Source organism: Lepidothrix coronata, unplaced genomic scaffold (assembly GCF_001604755.1).
Source record: "Lepidothrix coronata isolate B3197 unplaced genomic scaffold, Lepidothrix_coronata-1.0 Scaffold181, whole genome shotgun sequence".
Lineage (NCBI taxonomy): Eukaryota > Metazoa > Chordata > Aves > Passeriformes > Pipridae > Lepidothrix > Lepidothrix coronata.
This window is the reverse complement of record NW_016690361.1, coordinates 1,644,481-1,662,232: the sequence shown is the minus strand read 5'-3', so window position 1 is coordinate 1,662,232 and position 17,752 is coordinate 1,644,481. Positions and strand designations below refer to the sequence as shown.

The window sequence follows — 17,752 nt, the reverse complement described above, 5'->3', positions numbered from 1 at the left end:
GGGTCAGTACTCAGTGCTATTCAGCAATCTTTTAACTGATAAGTTGAAGGAGAGCTGAAAGAAAAGGAAGATACCAATTTCTTGGCAGTCATCTCAGAAGACATTACATCACATAAAGAAGAAAAAAAAGTTTCTTTCAAAATATATTCCATCTTAGATTAACCATCAGTAATGAGCCTAATATGCAGTCTCACATTTTCAGTTAAATGACTACAAGACTATTCTGGATTGTATAACAGAATAGGCAACAGGTTGTAAAAATACTGCAAAAAAGAATATGGAGTATGAAATAACATCCTTGTATAGCCAGCAAAACACACATTGAAAAAGAATTAACAGAGCTTTCAGGTCTTTCCAGATGACACCTGCTTGCTCCTAAGAGGTGACTGAATGCCTGCTAACATGGTCTGATCCACTGTACCTATACCACAAGTCAATGTTTTCTCACTCACTCATCAGAACAACCTATGGAAATTCATGCCATTTCCACGTAGCCAATGGAGAAAGAAGCACATATTATATATTAAACATATTAGAAACAACATAATAAAACAACTTTCTTTTGAAATAAAATGCAGACTGTGCAATATTGGCTTTATTTTCTATGTAGTATATATTATATGAATGAATCACCTTATTGCTATTTCGCTAGCAATCCGAATTACCCTTGGTGGTTTTCCCAAGTCAGTCTCTTTTCCACTAAGTGTATCCACCAAAAAAAATCGACGAGTCAAAAGCCAGTTGTTCATATTAGTACCTTTGAAAAAAACATAGTTTCACACAGATAATTCAACACAAAAAAAGAAAACTACTAGAAATTACACATATAATGGTATAACACATAGAACTGTTGGGGATATAAAATTGTTTATTTTCAATTTAAACAAATACATAATGAAATGAGATTACTTTATTTGTGCATACTATCGATGGGAACACTGTATGCAACCAAAGCTTACACTTAAACTATCAGAACTTGCCCATAAAGTATTAAATTCTTTAAATGGAAACAAGTTGTGGTGTGTCGTGGTATCTTTAAAACAACTTAGTAATAGTAATGAATATAAATTATTTGTTTAAAGTTATTCAGATTACTTAAATTCAAAGAAATGTTACTGTGACAGTCTTACCTTGATTAACAAACTTTTCGTTGTATTGAAGATTCAAATTTAAAACTGGCACGGCCCAAAGATGTTGTTGTCCATTGTCGTCATTATATTCAAGGAACAGGTCATAAAAGATTGGATTAGCAAAATCCAATAAAATCTTAGAAACTGAAATTTTGCACTACAAGAAAAAAATGTTAAAATAAAAAGATCACTAGCGATTTAATTATTTTATCAAGTTGCGGATTCATTCCCTACAAAACTATTGTGTAATCTGTCCCACTTCTTCACAGAAGACAAAGTCACAGAATCATCAAGGTCCCCCCTGAGCCTCCCTTTCTCCAGGCTAAACAACCCAGTTCCCTCAACTGTTCCTTATGAGACTGGTGCTCCAGACCCTTCACCAGCTTCGTTGTCCTTCTCTGGACTTGCTCCAATACCCCAATGTATTTCTTGTAGTGACGAGCCCAGAACTGGACACAGCACTCGACGTGCGGCCTCACTAGTGCCGAGTACAGGGAGACAATCACTGCCTTGGTCCTGCTGGCCACACTGTTTCTGATATAGGCCACTGGCCTTCTTGACCACCTGGGCACACTGCTGGCTCATGTTCAGCCAGCTGTCAAACATCTTTTCTAAGAGAGAACTTTCCAGCCACTTCCCCAAGCCTGAGCACTGCATGGAGTTGTGACTCAAATGAAGGACGCGGCACTTTGGCTTGTTGAATCTCATACCATTGTCCTCAGCACACTGATTCAGCCTGTCCACATCCCTCTGCAGAGCGTCCCAACCCTCCAGCAGATCAACACCCCATATCCAACATGGTGTCATCTGCAAACTTGCTGAGGGTGCCCTCGATCCCCTCATCCAGATCATCTGAGCGCTGGGGAACCCCTGGTCAACAACTGGATTTCATTCCATTCACCACCATTCTCTGGGCCCAGCCATCAAGCCAGTTTTTCATCCAGCAAAGAGTATACCTATCCAAGACATGAACAGCCAGTTACTCCATGAAAATGCTGTGGGAAACAGTGTCAAACACTCTACTGAAGTTCTGACTGGAAAGGCATTCCAGCTATTGCAAGCAATTACAAAGTACTAATGATTTTATACAAACTTCTTAGAAATTATTGCAATTCACTAGAATGACTAATGTGGAGAATGAAGATTTTAATGCTTTTCAACAGATTAGGAAAAAATATCCTAGCAAACTTCACAGGCATAAAATTTGAAACAGCATAAACACTAAAGTCAAGACACACAAATGCTAAAGTCGTGGAGTACTGAATCTGGTTCTGGGCTCACCAGTACAAGATAGATATGGATCTACTTGATATAGCCCCATGTGGGCATCTCTGCTATGAGGAAAAGCTGAGACTTCTGCCAGAATAAGAAGGCTCGGGGAGATCTTATCAATGTGTACAAATATCTGAAGGGAGGGTGTACAAGACAAAGCCAGGCTCTTTTCAGCACTTCCCAGTGACAGGACCAGAGGCAATGGGCACAAACTGAAATCCAATTCAGGGGCCCAGGCAATGGGCACAAATTGAACCCAGAGGTTCACTCTGAGCATCAGAAAACACTTTTCCACTGTGAGGATGACCAAGCACTGACACAGGTTACTCAGTGAGGCTGTGGAGTCTCACTCCTTGGAGATATTCAAAAGCCATCTGGACATGGTATTGGGCAACCTGCTCTAGGTGGCCCTGCTTGAGCAGGGGAGTGGACAAGATGATTTCCTGAGGTCCCTGACTACCTCAACCACTGTGACTGTGTGAAGAAATTAAATATGAAAGTAGGTGCATATATGAACAACCAGGAAGTCTTTAAATACTCATATAACATGCCAACCATGTTTTCTCCAAAGCTGTAGGAAAGAAAAAAAAAAGTATTGCAACCCATGAAAATAGTTACATTAAAAAATACTCAGTAAGTTATTATTTATTGGTGTATATATTCAAACCCAGTAATATTAACTGTTAGTAATACTTAACAAGTTCTACAAACTCAATATATCAAATACATAACATTTTAAAGAGTAGAAAAAAATAACCATACTTGACTAGTTCAATGATCATAAATAGAAAATGTTTTCGTTCTGTCTGAAATACTGAAATATGGATTAAACAAGATTAAACAATATGGAAGAGTAAAAATATTTAACACTTGTCAATGTTATTTGGTAAACACTTTAGATTTCACAGACTAAAGCTTTGTATTACCCTACAAAAACTTTCACATTACCCAAGTAGCAGCCAGAGTTTATGTATTTTTGCACTGCAACACATAATGTGGGGAATGGTTTTGAATGTAGATGAGTTAATAAACAGTATTAATATATAGGTATGAGATGCTGTGCACACATAGGGAGTTTTATAAAAATAAATATGTTTCTTTCACCACCCCCTGCCAAAGAGACTATCACCTCCCCATTTAACATGTTAAGTGACAAAAATTAATGATACTTTATTGTTGGCAGAACCATGTCTGTGGCTGACTGAATTTAGGATATAAGTATACACTGCTCTATCCCCTCTTTCCTTCCTGCTGTTTAGTCAGGTGTGAAAACTCCAATAGTTTTTTTCCATAGTTGAGACAACTAAAGAACCTCTTTGATGAATCATCTGTTCGGCCTTCTCTCTGTATTGAGTTCACTAAAATCAGGGCACACATTAAAGAGTTAACAGGGATAATATACAGGCATGGCATGATGGGATTTGCCTTCTTTCTATATGAAACCTGGCCAAAGGAAAATTAGAAGATATGATGCAAAGTATATGAGTGTCAGAATTCAGGCATTGTGTTCTTCCACTGCTAAGTCAGCAACCTCACTAATATAAATGCCAGTATAATTTATTTTGATCATGCTATGTAATACACAAGTTTTGTGACGTACAGTTAAATAATTTAAGAAACCCCACTTATTTCAGTCAACAACAAAAAAAATTAAAATAAGCACCACTTTCACAAGAAAGAACTTCATGTTGCAGTTTATGGCTAAACTGCAGATGTCCTTCAATATACACTGAATTACTAATGATGTATCAAGCAACTTTACTCAAAATTTAGAATAGTGTTTTATATCTTACTTACACTTTGTTGGTAGGTTGTTCCAAATGTATAAGCTGCATCCAATTTAGTTTCTGTATCAGGACAAAGCTGAACAAATCATAATTATAATTAAGTCAATTCAAAATTATCATTTTCTCACATGAAAAATATTTACAGGTACCTCAAGCAGTTCACAGTTCTCACAAAAGATATTTTGTTCTATTTTTTAACAGAAGAAATATTTTGAAGAGTAAACATGATTATTTATTGCTATAATATTGGTGTTCTTAAAATGTTGGTTTAGCTTAATCATACTTGCATAGCATTTTTAAGTTCCACCGAATCTGTGGACAGCAGCATCCAAACAGGCAAGAATAATCTTTTTGGGGACTGAATGTTCAATGCACTATGCTGCCTCAAGCTTTATTAGTGGCTTCTGCTAAATTCAAGAATCCTGTAAGAAAAGGAGTCCATATTCATATTACACTATTTCTCTTAAGCTGGCATTATCAAAGGGTTAAAGTTACAGCAAGTAACAGAATTTTTCCCCTTTTTTTACTCTAACACTTATATTTTCTGCAAAGAACAGCAGATTCAGCTGAACTTAGAAAAAATGGGCCAAATTCTAACTAAATTAGCATGGCATTTAGCAAAGGGCATAGCCATTTTCCCAAAATGAAAATCAAGTCTAAATTTATATAAACCACAATTCTGCTAGTGTGAAACTGAAATTCTGGGAATTGCTACAATTATGCACTGAGATCGCTTTAGCACTGTGATGTCTTATCATCACACATAACCTATGACATTAAATGAAGCTTTGAATGGAAAAGATATTCCTTTCCTATTCGTTCTTGATAGCTATGGAATTCTTTGCCTTAGAAAATTAATATGTCCTAATGAACCTTAAAATTTCCCTCAGAATGTATAATTTTCTATGCATAGTAATTGTCTTAGTAAGCTGTTCTCTCAGACACTAGTTCTCCTTAAAGCTGGAGAGGCAGACACAAGACGGTTCACCCTGAGAGAGTAACAAAAAAACCAGCAGTCAATTTAAATCCTGAATGTCAGCTGTTCTTCTGTAGACACTGCAGCATTTGAAGTGACACACTCCAAGAGTGACATGAAGAGCCTAGAAAAAGGGACAGAGAATTCCCAATTGTTCTTGCTAGTGTTTCTATTGTTGCCTGCCAAGGGAAATACTGAGAGTGCTTAGATCACCACTAGATTGCTGAACAAATTCTACTCTGTAACATGTGCTGCAGCTGCCCATTTCTCTTGCTGATAAGCTAATTTACTATTGCACTTTCTACTTGCTGCTTACTTGCAATTTTTACAGGTTATCTATACAGCATGGTACTGCTGAAGTGGAATGTCTGTGTGTACCACTGAAATCTGAGGGTAGCGTATCCAAGGGTACTGTCAATCTTCTAGCCAGCGTTCCCCATTTCTATGTAAAGTCTCCCAGTAAGTATTTATAACTTTCTGTTATGAAGAAGACAGGCAGATGTTGGCCAAAGTGTACATTTTATGTTTCAAACCAAAAGAAATAAGCAAATAAAAAAATTCATAGAGAAATGAATGAAAATGGGGTAGTACATCAGGTTTCCTACCTCTTTTGACAGTGACAAAATCACCAATTTGCTTGTTACTCCCATAATGTGTGCAAGCGGGTGACAACATCCAACAGGGACATACTCATAAAATCGTCTACAAACATATGTGGACTGAGAGCTAAAAAATACACTTTTCTCAACAAGCAAAAGAGGTCTAATGGGAAACTACACACATGGGTAACTGTGCTGAAAGGAAGAAAGAGATGGCTGGTTCTAAGTGACAAATGTTATTTTTCAGAGCTTTCCAATATTCAAAAGTTATATTGGTACAATGGATGAAAGCAACGTTGATGAATTTATATCTTTCATTTTGTAGAGATCATTGATAAAGAACTAAGGGCTATTTTCCCTAATGTAGCTCTACAGTTAGGAACTGTCATTAGTGTAGTAACCAAACTCTTGGTTTTTGCAATAATTTGACTAAAGGCAATCAGAAAGTTATGGTATCAAGGAAAGATAACTAAAATCAGACATACCTGTAAGATGCCTCCTTCCAAATTTTGCCATTTAAGAAAGTTTCCCGCTGCATCAAACGAGGCTGCAATAAATTGCAGCTTCACATCCTGATGATGAAAAAAAGATAAAGAGACAATTAAACTGACCTAAAGTGGACATACATGTTTTAAGAGAATGCTATCTCATCGTTTTATGCTTCCTGAAACTTTCAGCATAATCCTTCAATTTTTTCCCTTTTGATTTTGTTTTAAATCTTGGTTTTGGTAGTCATCTTTTTCAAAAAAACTCCCTACTTCACCATACTTCTACAGCTTCACTGGAAAAAGTTCCAAAGGAACTTCGACACAGGTAGACATGCCCTGAACTAATCAAAAATCTATGCAGATTTCTAATGTAGACTATGCTGGACCTTAAGGGCCTCCAGGACTTTCAGTGTTAGGAAGAATGAGTATTTTAGTTGTTAAAACAACTGCAGCATTGCAACATTGTTTAATTTAAAACACAGCCTTTTAGAATATGGCTGAAAAAGATTGATTTTATTTTTGAGTCAATAAGAAAACTCTCGAGCAATGTGTGTGTACACAACAGAAGCAACAGAAAGAAAGGGTTAAACACCACATAACAATGATGAATAACACTATTCCCAGCAACAGAGCTGAGAAATGGGTTGTGATAAAACCGTAGCACAGATAAATTGTCAGCAAAAGACCCTGCACTTTGGTATCCCAGGCGGGTGGCAGCAAAGTTACAGCACACCAAATGTATCCCGCTTCTTCTAATTATCTCACCAGGAAAACTGAAAAAAGGATTAATGTATTTCAAACAAGGAAAAAAGACAAAAACCAACTTTGCTTCAGATTTATGAAGACTGAAGTAAACAAGATTGAAGCAAAGGACAGTGGTAAAACAACTAGTAACTTCTAAGGGGTATAAAAGATTTGTCTAATTACTAGTCCATTGCTGCCAACCCAGGACCCTGGGGACACAATGAACACTTAATAGCTGATATCCTCTGTTCTGTGTCACACAATTGATCCTGGTCAGACCACTCAGGCAAGCACATTTTGGCCTTATGAGAATGTGGGTATGAGAGCATAAGCAAAGCAAATGTATGAGTGTCAGTAAAATCATCTTACTAGACATTATTTTACACAAAGATCTTCTTCTGTAAGATCTCACAATGAGTTCTGTTACACTGACTGCCTAAAATATATCTTTAGTAGAGTCACAACTATAATAAATCTAAGCCTCTCTATGTGATTATGTCTTGTTCCTAATGCCTGCTTCCCCATGTCTACTACCCAAAACTTACCTTATCTCTTCCTTTAAAACTGAAGGTTGTAGGGAAATGATTTTTCTCAAGCACTTGAGATGCTAATCCTGGTTGATCACCATAATATAGCCATGGAAGATTATGCCTCCTGAAAAGAATTACAATGTTTTCTCTAAAGAAACATAATATTTTTCATCAAAGAACATTTAGAATAATTTCCATAAAATGCTATTAAAGACCAAAAGTTATGGAAAAGGCAACTTACCAGTAGGCTATTGAATGAATGATGCCTAGTCTTGCTGTACCGATAAAAATATATTGAAATAAACCACAGGCATCAGTACTTGAAGAACTCAATGAGTTCATATTCATCACACACATATTTCCAAGAGCTTGGCATGCTGTTACATTTGAGTACAACTGCAGTGTAGAAACACAAGAAGACACAAAAGTATTTAATTACCCCTCCTTTTGATGAGGCAATCATAAAATTAATGCTATTTTTAAGAAGCCACTCCTAAACCCTTGTTTTCACTTAAAAGGAATTCTGTTTTGTAAACACCTAGTATTTTCTCCCATGTATTCAGCTATCATATTTTTATAGGTCTGCAGATGGCAGCATAAAATCAATACTCTCTCTTTTTCGGTTTATTTTAGTTGCATCAGCTACAATGTGATGATGTGACAGAAATGTCAAAATCTGCATTTAGAAAACAAAGTAAGAATCAAAATGTTTAATACTGCTTCGGCTATATGACAAAGATGACTCCATCAAAGACTGACAACTATAGTTGCATGTATTGTAAATATCTTCTTTTCAGTTTCAGTACTTTTTCTATCCTGCTGTTCCTAAACTATGTTGTATCTATACCTTGTTCAGTTTTGGCAAACAAACCAGTGCTAAGTGCTAGGCAGAGGTGATGCCTGGCGTCTCTGTGCAGTGATCACTGCACTAGTGCTAACTTGACACCTCCTTACTCCCTTTGTTTGGATCAGATCCATGGCTGCACATTACATTCAGGCAGAACCTCTGAGTTGCTGAGCAGCCTGAGGACACACAGGACAAACTTATGTTAGCAATGAGGACAGTCTCAGTTGGTGAAAAAGAATAGGACAAGTAGGAGAATACATCTCAGAGCTGTGTTTAGGAGATGATGATGGGAGCAGCCACAAAGATGATCTGGGAAAATACTGAACAAGAGTCTGATGAGACACTGAGTGAGAGAACAGCTGCCATCCTAGGAACTAGGCCTGGGAATCTGAAACATCCTTGAGAAGTGCAGGTGGGTACCTAATGTCTCTGGTACATCAGAGACCTCCTGAGATACCATCAATAAACACAAAACCAAGGAACTGTAACAGCAACTTATCATCTGGAAGCATGAAAAAGAATCTAGAGGAGGAAAAACATTCCAAAAGAGTAGGAATTAGCAACTGCTATTGACTGTTGTAGATGAAAGAGCACAAAAACAGTCTGGAAAAAACGAAAACTAGTCTGAGAGAACATAAACCACCATCTATTGGCTGCTCCAGGTGGTGCTGTCCTATGCCGCATTATGTCTCTGTGATACAAAAATTACTTACTTTTTACCCAAAATGGAGAGTGACCTCTGTCCTTGCCTGTGGTCTCTCTCTTTCAATCTCTCTAACACACAGAAAATGTCCTCTACACAAACTTTTCTATGAGGTCTCCAAGGCAAGTTATCAGACCATGCTGGGGATGCCTGGCTGATTCCAGACTCTGCAATGTGGATCATCTTTGAAGTGAAACTTCACTGTCATCAATTTTGAGGCCCCACTTCTGGGTGTGGTTTAGTGAGTATGGTACTGGTACTATTTTGAATAATATATATACATAGGCATGCATGTAGGTAATTGATCCTAAGCATATTTGCTGCTTTACTAGTGATCATTTTGTAGTAGATTGTAATATTGAAATACATGCTTGTTGCTACTACTGATTGCTGCTACCACTGGAATACACATATACTTGCTTTATTACATGTAAGTATACTCACTTTACTGGTAGCTATTTGTAGTAATCTCTAACAAGGAAATGTAGGAAATAAAGGCTCTGTGTGCTTGTGTATTACGGAATCCTGCAAATCCACTATTGTGATCTTGAGATACCAGTAGGCCAGGTAACCCTTTGGGATGTGACAGATTGGAAGAAAAAGCAGGGCTTGAGAAGTTAAAATCTGATTTTGAGGAGTGGAATGCAGAAGGAAAAGGAGTATGTGTGATAACAGAGTTGGTAAAAAAAAGAGGCAGAGGCATATCCCCTTCACAAGTGTCTGTGATTCTCTTGCTGCACCCACTCTTCCACCCATGTTTACTGTCACCCAGAGCAACATAATGGCAAATAACACTTGCATACACAAAGCAAAGCAAAGCAAAACTAAAAAGGATGGTTCTATGGTGATCCTTCTACATCACAAACCAAAATAAATAACCAAAAGTCAAATACGAGGTAAAGACCAGGTGCTAATCAATACTGAATACGTAAGAAGTTAATTTTATGAGTGATCCCTTCCTGGATATGCTCAGTGACAATTCACATACTGCTGACTAAAGTGGGATTTCTTCTTTAACCCCATTCATCTTGTGAAAATTCCAGCCCTGTTGACTTGCATTAACATTGACTGCCCTCAATATTATTTAAAAATAAGCAAGGTAACTTCCAAAAGTTAAAGTGCCATGCTTTTATAGAGGGTTCTACCTCTGTAGAAAAAATCAAACTGCAAATGTTCATGAAACTCACCCAACAGGCAAAGGCTGAGGACTGCAGGTTTTTCAGAAACCACGCAGATGTCAGTGTTACACCCTGTAAATAAGGATTTTTTGTCACAGTCTTTGTTCACAACAATTTATCCATAATGTAACAGTCCGGAAAACTAAGTCAGCCAAAAGATGCTACTTATTTTTTTCTAAGAGCTTTCTGTCCTTTGTAAATATCTCAATCAAACAATATCAGTTCAAAACACAACCATAATGCAATAATTTCTTTCACTTCACTAAATTAGACAAAATGTACAGAACAAGATGGAATATTTAAGGTTTCAATATGGATTTCGAGGACAAAGAAGTTTTCTTGCACAATGCAAGTACTAGCAATTTCAAGGGTAAGATGTTGAGTTGGTAAATTTAACTCAGGACCAAATTTACCAAATTAATTATTTCACAACCTGGTTTTTTTAACAACTCACATTTGAACCAGACAGTGTTCGTAAATACTGTAAGCCACCAAAAAGACATATTCTCAATAAAATATTGCTTACAAAATGGCATTTTCAGGAAGCAAGACCATTATTTGATATCAGGAAAACTGAAGACTGCTTTTTACTTTCTTTCAAGCAGTAGCCTTTAACATCCACTCATTTAGGAAGTAAAATACATTTCTTAACCACATAGCATTTCCTGAATTCAGAAAATGGTCCTAACTGTGAGCAGATTTCACAACAAAAGTTCATTAGCTAAAATACCTTCATTCTTCTTCATAGAACATATTTTCATTCATTAGCCAGTTCAAGAGTTCAGCAACTTTATACAGAATTTCAAACTTTAGAGATGTCCATTTTCTTCTATAATCTCTAAGCTGAAGATGTAAGCTCAATCCTTATATGTTCTTTCAAATGTTTTACATAAATACCAATTTTACATAGTAATAAAAACTCTTCAGCATTTTTTTGTGATACAAGAGTGTGCTTTAAATGCACACAATTAATACAAAAGACCACATGCTACTTGTTTTGATACTGAAGTCATGTAAATTACTTCTCTTTTTCAGTTTCCAAGAGGGCATGAATTTTTAAAACCTTACTCTTTTAGAGCAGTGCTTGCTTGGTCTCCATACCTATACTCTATCTTGATGCAAATCAGACAACAAACTACCACCTTTTTTTTTCAGGATTGGAATTTAAAATATTTACTAAAAGTAAACAATGAAGAGAGCTTAAAAATGTTTTAGAATAAATATACTCACTAGCTGTGCAAAACGAACAGTTGCAACGCCCTTTGGGGGTAAACTTTCCTGAGGAAAGAAACACAATCCCCCGGTCTGAAAGAAATAAAAGAATAAAAAAATAGAAATTTACACACTTGTCAAAATAACTTTTCTCTGCTGAACTTCAATATAAGAACCATTCTACTTACCAGAATGTTTGGGCTGCTGCAGTCACAAGACTTGCTTACATGGATGAATGTTTTTTCACATCTTACACACCTATGGATCACAAACATGAAGAATGCACTTAAAATGCACTTAAGTATGAGATTTGCTACTTAGTGAAAGTTGATTACATAGCATGCCCAATAACAGTGTCAGTGGCTTCCCTAGTTCTGAAATTCCAAAGTTATTACCTATTTGTTTCTACTGTCAGTGAAGTAGAAAACAAACCAAATAGTTAATTATCAAAATAAGAATTCTATTTCTGCTTCCAATTCAAAGCCTGCTTTCTAGTCACACTAAAGCCAGACAAACAAACCAAGCTGCTGGTCATAAAAGGACTTCAGTGAGCACGAAACAGAGTTTGATATGGAGTTGATGATTTCCAATTCACTGCCTTCGAAACTGTCATCCCAAAGATACAGACTATTCCTCAAGAATGTTCCATTTAAACAGAGCATGACCCGTTCAAATTTATCATCACAAAAGGCAAAGAACACCCACCTACTTCCTGATACATCTGAAGCAGAGAAGGACTGCTCAGTTCCATTACAATGTATGCACAATGCTTCGTTAAGCAAGATGCCATCGATGCTTCTTTCCACTTCAGTAGAAAAGAAAAGCAACTGTGATAAAATTGCACGATTCACAGTATGTCACGCAGATTAAGAAAAGTGTGAAAAAATAAAGTGTCTGGGCAGATCTACAATAAATTCAGAGAGTTTATTCTGAAAAAATCAAGAGCACAACTTGCAAATAATATCCACTATGTGTGTATGTGTACACTGTGTATAGCTATGCACATGCAGTTTAAATTTAGTGAGAATGGCGACATTTCATGTGTAGTTTTTTTGTTCTTTTGCTATTAATTCTGAACCGAATTTCAAACCAAGACTTCACTGCAAAGCAAAAATTCAAAATGTCAAGCTTACAAATTACTGGGAAAAAAATAATTAAACTTCATCTGAAATGATTCATGCAAATGTCACAAATCTCAACTTTCAAAACTGCATCTTCCAGCAACTAAATCATTTAGCAAGAGATTTCAAGTCTAATTACAAAAAAAACCCCAAACCAAATAAAATAATAAAAAAATGACAATACTAATGTTCTTCCTGCATGTTAAATTACAGAATCAGCTTTGCTCTCAACATTTTACTATAAAAGCTCAGAATGTATTTTGTAACTCTCATGAAGTTTAAGGAAGAAGACTGGTATTCTTTGTTTTTCAGATTCCTAGGAAATTTAAAATTAATGATCTGGAAAACACTGATTCTCCAACATACTCTGTTAGAAATGTAACTAAAGTGGACATTTAAAATACTTATTCAAAGAATTACATCCATGCCATGTCTTTGAAAATAAGGAAAACCAGGGGTCCTAAGAGCTCTTATGTTTTACACTCCTGATGAAAACTGTACTTTGCTTTTAGGTTTTAACTATGCAAAATAAACAAAAATATAATTAACACAAACACTAATTAATGTTTTAATTTTAACATTAAAATTATTCTTCTGTCTACTGAGAGTCATCTGCAACTAAGTAAGAAGCAAAGTTATGGGGAAGCATGGCATAGAAAACCACAGATACAGGTGTGTGTCTCAGGGGAGCAGGAAATCCAGTGATACTAACACACAGCAGTTTGCTTGGCTTGCTCAGGCTGTTCTCTTCCATGTACTCTTATATATAATTCCTTTCTGCTTTATATACTTCATAACATCGTTTTTATTCCAGTTTTAATGCTTCCATCCAGTGCCAATAAGGTTAAAGGAAGCGATACATCGGTATTCGTTTTTGGAATGTTTACATAATAATTTTTATTGCAATGCGCAATGCTAAAGATTTATCTGTTGTCTTTCAGGAATGACAATTAAGATCGAGAGGAATGTTGAATTTTTCCAACAGATATGTAAACATACGTCAAATTTCCTTTCTTATTTAACAGAAGAGCATGTCTTAGTACACTCAAATATATAAAATAAGTACTATCATCTCATAACTTGCATAAATTTTTTACCTAATATTTCATTATTGGGGCATTTACATTTTCCTTCCAAAGTCAGGCCTTTAGGGCAAGTAATACAATTCCACCCATCCTGAGTAACTCCGCTCTGAAATAAAACGCAAAACTATTACAATTTTCAAAAATATAGACATCACTCAATGTCTGTGAAGAATTGGCCTTATCCAGACATTAGTTACAGAAAATGTGTTCAGATAAAACATTGGTAACGTTCATGAAGCTTTTAAAGACAAATAAAAGGCTAAACAATGTGGTAAAAGCAGTTCCTATGAAGACACAGACTAAAAAGAAATTCAGCTCTTCTGAACCTGTTAGCTCACACTCTTTAGTGAAGATAAGAGTTAATTAAAAGTAGAAGGTTTAAAAAGAGATATAGACATCCTACACTGGAAAAAGAAAAATAAATAAACATAATAATAGACATATTTGCATATAAATATATTGAAGTAATGGATATGGAGGAGTTCTAAGTTAAGCAGCTTACATAATTGCATGGAATTTTGTTCATACTCAAATAGTTCACATCCACACATACTTTATACTATGAAGTAACTGCACTACAGATAAAAACCAAAATGTTACTCCCTTCTCCACTAATATAATTTTATCTTTTCAAAAGCCTTGCCAGTAGATCAAAGACAAATACCACCAGTGCAGGAAAAAGAAAGAAATAGCAAATGATCAAATCACCAAAGAATATTTGTCAATGTCTTTGTCTAACTTAGCAAGTAAATGCAAAGAAGAGGGAAATTACCTACAATGCCCATTACCCATTAAACACCCAACTCAGGCAACTAAGCTGGCCTCTTAAGAGTTCTATAGTTATTGAAGAAAGAGAAGTATTTGGGAAGGCTTCACCCTGAAAAGCTGATTTGCTACAAAAAAATATTTCTCTATTTACTATGACAGGAAAAAGCTGGTTAAGCCTGGTGTCTCTGGCTCAGTGCTCAAAATTATAGCTTAAATTGTCAAGAATGGTAGAAAGAACTGACCAAACTACAAAGATATTTGTAATTAAAGTAACAAAATAGTAGCAGCTCATTTTGGAGTAAAAAGAAGTATTGGGGCTACAAAGATACAGCCTAAATATTACAATAATAGGATTTGTATAAATAATCAAATAAGATACCTATGAACTGAAAACTATCTTTGACATTCAACAGAGCTGTGTGGGCAAGAATAACATAAAGCAGAAAGAAAAAGCAGTGGAAGGAAATTAACATTTAAAATCTTATTTTGTCTGCAGGGTCAAATTTGTAATGAAAAAATGCCTGCAAAATCATAATAATAAACACTTCTAAATTGAGAAAAAATACTACATATTAAATATATGAATTACTATAAATACTTCTAAATTGAAAAAAATACCTGTAAGTATGGTCTTAAAAACTCCCAAGCAAAGACCATAATGCAAAAGTATTTTAAATTAATGAAAAATAACTTGCAGTCAGGATGAAATTTAAAATTAAAAAATTATTATTATTATGGTAAAGCATGAGAAGTTCAATACCTACCATATTTTCTGGGCATTTTTCACAAGTAACAGAGAACCCACCATCACTGGAAACCATCCTGTATCCTGGCTCACATATACAGGAACTACCTGAAAAAAACAAAGTAAATGCACTTTTAATCTATATAAAACTGACTGTTTTTTACAGAATACTAAGAACTGCTGTTGTTCCCAAGAGATCAATATGGATTATTAGACAGACACAAAACACCTGAGATGTGGATGAAAATCATCTTGCTTTTTGAAAATGTCCATGTTATGATTCATACACAGATATTTTAGGAAAGTGTTACAAGGCTGACTGATCCACCAGGGTGCAACAGGAATCCTGAGCTTGTTTTTTTTGTGTTCTTTTTTTAAACCAAAGAGATATAATCTCTCTATCTAAATCTTGCCACAGTGACTTTCTCAGCCCATTCTCTCTACAACACCAGCATTATATGTTTGTACACAGTTTTGACTATTTCCACAGGAAGTCACTCCTAAAAACAAAATATGTTTAATGTTTATATTCAAAGGTTTTTTAAAATTTAACTGTCATATGTGAAGCTGTTTTAAATTTGCAAAGCTTTTAAAATTGTGCATGGGGATCAAACTTTACATTGAATGGTTTTCAGTAACTAACAGAACATACCTAACATTTAGTATGAAATGAAACACTACTTTCATAGCACACCATGGTGCACATCTGTTAGTCCTCAGCAACTCTTTTTTTTTTTAGAAACCTTTTCAGTCTATCAGACTTCTCACCATAATTTGAAACACATACTACAAACCAAAACTGATTATATGTACTAATAAACTGTATTTATTATTACTTAAGTTTATTGAACTGTTCATGTAAAAATAATGTAAAATTCTGTGAAAAGTTTAATAGCCTTAAAGTACATCCTCATGTGATCAGTTGCACAGAAACATTTGTCAAAGGGATGAACCACTCATAATTATAAAAAAGACCAATAGGATTATGTCAGTGAAGAGCCTTGAGTTGAGATTTCACTGTGACAACACCTAAATTTGTAGGCATATTGCTTGATGGCAGAATCCACAGTGATGAACTATCGAGGGAGTGTATGGGCAGACTTGTGCAATCACAAGTGGAATTCAGCCATCATGCAAAGAGCAGGTTAAATGTCACCTACCTACATTGCTCCAGTCAGATGCTCCAAGAAAAAAAATAAACCCTTGACCTGCACCTGGAATTTATCTCTCCCTGAAGCCCCTGATTTGGAGGAAGATTCAGACTAAGGGGAGTTATGGATCTAGACACCCACATTATAAGATCTGAAAATGATTACAGGGTATTTTTTTTTCTGTAAGTAAACTATAGGACTACTCTTTAGGGTGTCATATTGGCGGTGAAGAGGTGACCAGCTTTTACACAGCAGTTGTGAAAACAGCCATCCACATCACTGCTTCTCACTGAAGTACCAGCTCTGAAGAGAGATGCTGTTGGGTCTTAGTCTCGAATTTGTGTCTGTACACGACAGTGAACTCCCACTCTTATCCCCTAAAGAAAGCGACTGACTATCTGGATTTTTCATCTAGTACTGTCAAGGTGTGTTGTATTCGCTCCAAGCTCCCGTGTGGGACTCGGACCAGCACGGGCACAGCCTGAGGATCTCTACATCTCACACATTCAACCTTTGACAAGCAGTTTAAAGTTACCGAAGTGTTCAAGAACATAATTTCAGGGCTCTGTGAGATTTTACCAATGAAAACGCAAATACTCATAACCATACAAATGCCTGAGGAAAGAAAGAGTATTAAGAGAGGCTTTATTAAAAAAGGCTTTATTTAAAAAGCCGTTTCTCAGGGCTTTATCTCAGACACATCGCAGCTGTGCTGCGCCCACTTGGGTCTTTGCGGCATCGTGGCGTTTTTCGCTCCCTTCAGACCCGCCCCTGAGAGCTACTGTTTCACCGCCACGGCCTGAGCCCCTGAATCTGCTGGGAGCCGGATTCAGCGCGGAGCCGCCCGAGCCCCGATCGGCCCCGGGCCCGGGCAGTGCTGCCTCCCCCCTCGCTCACCGCCGGCGCTCTGCCGCTGGTGGGCTCCGCAGGGCGCGCAGGCCAGGCGGGAGCTGTCGAAGTAGTGGTCGGTGGCGCAGGCGGCGGGGCGCTGCAGCGGGACGGAATAGGCGCGGGCGGGAGGCAGCGCCACCGACACCGCCATGAGCAGCGCGGCGGCGACGGCACCACGGTCCCCCGCTGCCATGGCCACCGCGCGCACCACCGCTACGGCGAGCGCCGCGGGCCAGCCGCCGCAGTACGCGAAGCGTCCGCGGGGTGGGCAGGAAGGGAGTGGTACAAACCCGGGATTAGGGTGTGGGCTGCACAGGGGTTTGTTTGTCCTGTGGGAGATTAGGAGGATAGAAGAGCACGGTGTATCCCGGATTACGTTTTCCTGTACCCCGTCTCTAGAACGGTGTATCATACTAATGTAACACTTGTTTGTAACTTCCCCCCTGTGAGAGGAAACTGGTAACAACGTGAAAACACAAAATGCCTAGAGGAATGGATACACAGCCGAAGTAACTCCCCTTTACC

At 37.0% G+C, this 17,752-nt stretch overlaps 1 protein-coding gene across 2 annotated transcripts in view; it reads right to left on the bottom strand.

The window, feature by feature from the left end:
* TMEM67 (transmembrane protein 67) overlaps positions 1-17,535 on the bottom strand; it is a 28,252-nt gene extending 10,717 nt beyond the window's left edge. Inside the window, exons 1-13 of one of the 2 annotated variants that reach the window (XM_017830615.1) lie at positions 17,518-17,535; positions 15,205-15,293; positions 13,685-13,778; positions 12,172-12,271; positions 11,655-11,724; positions 11,485-11,559; positions 10,264-10,326; positions 7,768-7,922; positions 7,542-7,650; positions 6,250-6,336; positions 4,200-4,265; positions 1,131-1,287; positions 634-757 (exon numbers count right to left, since the gene is read on the bottom strand). In XM_017830615.1, coding sequence (XP_017686104.1) covers positions 634-757; positions 1,131-1,287; positions 4,200-4,265; positions 6,250-6,336; positions 7,542-7,650; positions 7,768-7,922; positions 10,264-10,326; positions 11,485-11,559; positions 11,655-11,724; positions 12,172-12,271; positions 13,685-13,778; positions 15,205-15,261 — 1,157 coding nt within the window. In that variant the 5' untranslated portion in view covers positions 15,262-15,293; positions 17,518-17,535. Of the gene's footprint in view, positions 1-633; positions 758-1,130; positions 1,288-4,199; positions 4,266-6,249; positions 6,337-7,541; positions 7,651-7,767; positions 7,923-10,263; positions 10,327-11,484; positions 11,560-11,654; positions 11,725-12,171; positions 12,272-13,684; positions 13,779-15,204; positions 15,294-17,233; positions 17,388-17,517 lie in introns of those variants that run through there. The other variant, XM_017830616.1, reaches the window with a different exon arrangement.
* Positions 17,536-17,752: the final 217 nt, after the last annotated feature.